We start from the raw sequence: 4134 nt of genomic DNA on the forward strand, positions 1-4134 counted from the left end.
TGTAATGTTGCATTGCTTTGACAAAACACACATGCTGTGCATTTCAGAGCGAGCCAGTCACTGAACTGACCCCATGACACCCTGACCTTTTGACCTGCCTGGGAAAACTGCCATACCCTCAGGAAGTTAGGAATAAATGACACTGCAGAAAGGCTGGAAACTATCAGAAAAACAACAATACCATTTTGTTCACTGAAATAAAATATTGATGTCCATATACTGCACAACTGATATAGCCAGCACATATAAAATATCAACAATAAAAAAGCAGCAATATGAAAGTTTATATTAATGCATTAATACTAATACACAATATTAACATCAGAAATTGAAAATAAAGAGAAGAGAAAATAATATTTGGCTAGTGCATTTCAATGGTTCATTTTTTTCCCAAAGCATTTCCATGAATATTAAACACATTTCCTAATATTAGATAATTATACAGTTGATAAGTAAACATTAGCAGTTCATTAGTCATTTTTCTTATTTTAAAGCAAATAAAACCCATCCACCACCTTGAGTGCTCTTTACATTTAGCCTTATTTCAAAGATTTAATGAAGTCTGATGGTTAATCTCTGAAATATTGTGGTGTTTTTATAAAGGACAAAATGAAGGAACTCGCTGTTTAACAGTCTCTATTAGAAGTCAGTGGGTTTTTATCTGAGACAGAAATCTTGGGCATCAGGGAGAGGCTACTTAATGAATCTCCTAAACTCATCTTAGAAACCGCTGTGACCTTCAGATGTCTGCACTATGACATCACTGTGCTGTGTCTGCGTTTGTGCATTCATGAATGTCACCAGACACCACAGAGGAAGCAGTCATGATGATTTTACAGCCTCCACTACACTCTATGATCATATTAGGAGAGATCATAACTACAATGATACTCTACACTTTCTGAGTCAGATCAGTGCTTAGATTCAACTTGATTCTTTACATACTGAAACGTAAAAATACCAACACAAACAGCAATACAGACATAATACAACATTACAGAGATAAGCAAAGACTATACGGCACCACAAATCAAATTTGCTGTGACCTCTTCTGAATACACTGGATAATACTTGCATTATTCTGATAGAATTCTTTATGAGATCCAAGAAAACACATAAGAAAGGCTTTATACATCCATTGCAGGGAAAGAGAAGCTTTCAGTGTCCAAATTCAGTCTAGCAAAAGGTCCACACTCCATCTCTCAACATGACTGAATCATTTAATCCTCTTTGTGCTCGTTTAATATAATTCACATTGCAAAAAAAATCCCATGTCATTAGTGTCTACTGATTAAAAATGTTTTTTTTTTTTTTTTTTGCAATTCAGTGTCCACACCAGTTCATATGAGAATATTCTGTTAATAATTTCTCTCCCCAATGTCTTTACCAGTCACTAAATATAACAAAGAAATATAGGGGAACTCTAACCATGCAAACACAAGCATACTGGTTTTGCAGAACAGTTTATTTGATAAAGACATGAGCTGTGCTGTTTGAAGACATGCATGTGTGTGTGTGTGTGTGTGTGTGTGTGTGTGTGTGTGTGTGTGTTCACAGATCCAGTCCAAGTCCAATCTTGACCAGTCAGGCTATCTCTTAGTATCATAGGCAAAAGATCTTCGTCATTCCTCTGGTCAGACCAGGGCAAACTCTCCAAACACTGATGTGAAGATGTAGGCATCATTCAGGGTTGGGTTCAGGGTTGTATGATGGTGCAGGGGAATATGATGGATACAGGTGGACAGACATGCAGGTTGATGGAACTTTTTTCATACGTTGCTCTGGCAATATGGTTGGGAGGATCATTCTCAGGTGGAACTGCTGCTGGTGGTGGTGGATGCCTGTCAACGAGAAAGAAATACTGGACGTAAGAGGCTAGACTTCAGATATTACTCACTTAGTGAGAGGCCAGAATCTGAACACATCTCATGCAACCAAGGCCTGTCACTTAAAGGCTTCAGGCAAAACGGAAGGTGGAACCTTGGTTTGATTGACAGGTGACGGTGGGTGGGTTGATCAATGAGAACCATGCTCAGATATCGGGTGGTTGGGGTGATGGAAGGGCAGCGAGCTGAAAACTGGCTGTAATTTGTTTTGCATCACTCTGATTCATTTGTGAAGAGAAATTCAACAGAACCAGTATGTGAAATTGGAATCCACCAGTCAATTCACCAACCATTCAAACACACAAGTAGACAAACCATCCAACAAACAAGCTGAGGAGCTCAATGATGTTTAGTAGATGAACAGTCAGTACATATATCATTAAAAACCAGATCATGCACTAGAGCCATATTTGCTAAAAACAATCTTCCTAATCAGTGTTTAAGGGAACATTATTCTGCCATTTACTAACCCATCTGTCATTTCAAAACGTTGACTTTTTCATCTGTGGACAACAAAAAAAAAAAAACAATGTCCTAGATGCTTTTTTTTTCAGACTATGAAAGTGAATGAAAACAGACACTGTCAAGAACATTTAAAGATAATAATCACTTGGTTTTTAATATTTGTTGGGAAATTTGACAGCCTCCATTCCTTGTCACTACCATTGTAGAGAAAAAGAGCAGCATAAACATTCTTCCACAAAACAAAGAAAATCATTTGAGTTTGGAAAGACATGAGGGTGAGCAAATAATCAATTTTTACTTCTGTATGAACTTTCTTTAACTGATTAAGTAATGTATTTTGGCAGGATAAATTTATATGAGCAACACTTTCACCCCAGCCACTGTCAATCAAACCATAGAGAATCAGTTATTATAAGCATTTCTGCTGGTCACAGGTGTCTATAAAAGGTGGGGTTTGTGAGGCTGCATAACATAATTTGTACTGAAAAAAGGTACAAGTTTAGTTTAACAATTGAGTTCCACAAGTAACAAATAAAGACTGCAAAGTTTAAATCTAGCAGCCTGTACATCTAAAAAGCTCAGAAGACCAAGTGAAATGTCAAACTGAGTGTTGACCTGTTAAAGCATTTATCTGCATCTAAACTGAACAAAACTGATTTGAATTCAGTTGTATAAACTGGCTCCTTGGCTCCTCCTACAACAGGACAAGGCAAACTCCACTGACAAAAACCACCAACCACAAAGAGAAACACACAGAGTCACATATATTTCAGTAAAGGTCAGTGGGCCCTGGGATCAGGCTCTCCAGAAATCGAGAGGATGGTGAAGTCAGGGCTGCATACCTCCAGCGGGAGAGGGGACCTCGTTCATTTTGAGTACTTTAAAACGGAAACAAAAACAGAGACATACATTTCAATATTTAGCTTTCAGCACAATCATTTTGATGAATTTCACTGAACACGTTTCTGTCAATGAAACCTCGATTCACATTGATCTTTACTTATTTATACCAGTCTAAGCTTGTTTTTTTAGATCTACAGTGCACTAACAAATCAAATCAAGAAATGATGTTCTGTTGTCCTCTTTTTAAACATTGTTGTCTGAGACAGGGACTCCAGGTAACCTGCTACACATGTGAAAAAATGTTAATGCATAACAAATGAAGCAAAACAAATTACATTATACAATTCAAAAAGAAGCACTAAGAATGAGAGCATGAGAGGAGAGACAGATTAAAATACATTGTTTACATGAAAAAAGGCTGCACAAAAAAGGGAAAAGTTAAAGACTTCCTCATTTTGTCTTTCAATGACTTACCTGTCCTTCAGGTAACACTCTCTAACAGAAGAGAACAAGTTAAACAAATGCAAAAGAAAAAAATCATGATCATACAAATAAACAAAGCTAAAAAAAAAATAGCAAGTGCCTAATCAAATTCAAATTTATCATGTTCAGTAAATAAAACATTATTTATCCATGTTCACTACATTTATGGAAAATAAATCAAAACGAAAATAACAAATTATACGTTGCTTGACGTCGCACAAGTGCTACTGCAAGGAATTTATGCCAATGCTAAGAAACACAGTGGACCCAAAAGTTTTTGGATACTGAAGCCACACTTTAAAATATAAAAAAAATAAATAAATACTTTGTTCGTTTATGCAATAAAACTCATGCAAACCAAGCAGCAACTGCCAAAGTTTGACTGAACTATCCAGATATTCGTGGGGCCACTGTAGTGTGCTTTGTTTGTGTGTGTGTGTGTGTGTGTGTGTGCGCG

At 36.7% G+C, this 4134-nt stretch overlaps 1 protein-coding gene across 3 annotated transcripts in view; it reads right to left on the reverse strand.

Moving 5' to 3' along the window:
* Positions 1 to 391: 391 nt before the first annotated feature.
* LOC107660898 (protocadherin alpha-C2-like) overlaps positions 392 to 4134 on the reverse strand; it is an 8468-nt gene continuing 4725 nt past the window's right edge. The window contains exons 1-2 of one of the 3 annotated variants that reach the window (XR_001631053.1): positions 3106 to 3187; positions 392 to 1841 (exon numbers count right to left, since the gene is read on the reverse strand). Coding sequence is in view for 2 of the 3 variants with exons in the window: in XM_016450330.1 (XP_016305816.1) it covers positions 1809 to 1841 (33 nt within the window). In the remaining variant the exon portion in view is untranslated. The other 2 variants (XM_016450331.1, XM_016450330.1) reach the window with 2 other exon arrangements.

Source organism: Sinocyclocheilus anshuiensis, unplaced genomic scaffold (assembly GCF_001515605.1).
Source record: "Sinocyclocheilus anshuiensis isolate Anshui unplaced genomic scaffold, SAMN03320099.WGS_v1.1 scaffold1647, whole genome shotgun sequence".
Lineage (NCBI taxonomy): Eukaryota > Metazoa > Chordata > Actinopteri > Cypriniformes > Cyprinidae > Sinocyclocheilus > Sinocyclocheilus anshuiensis.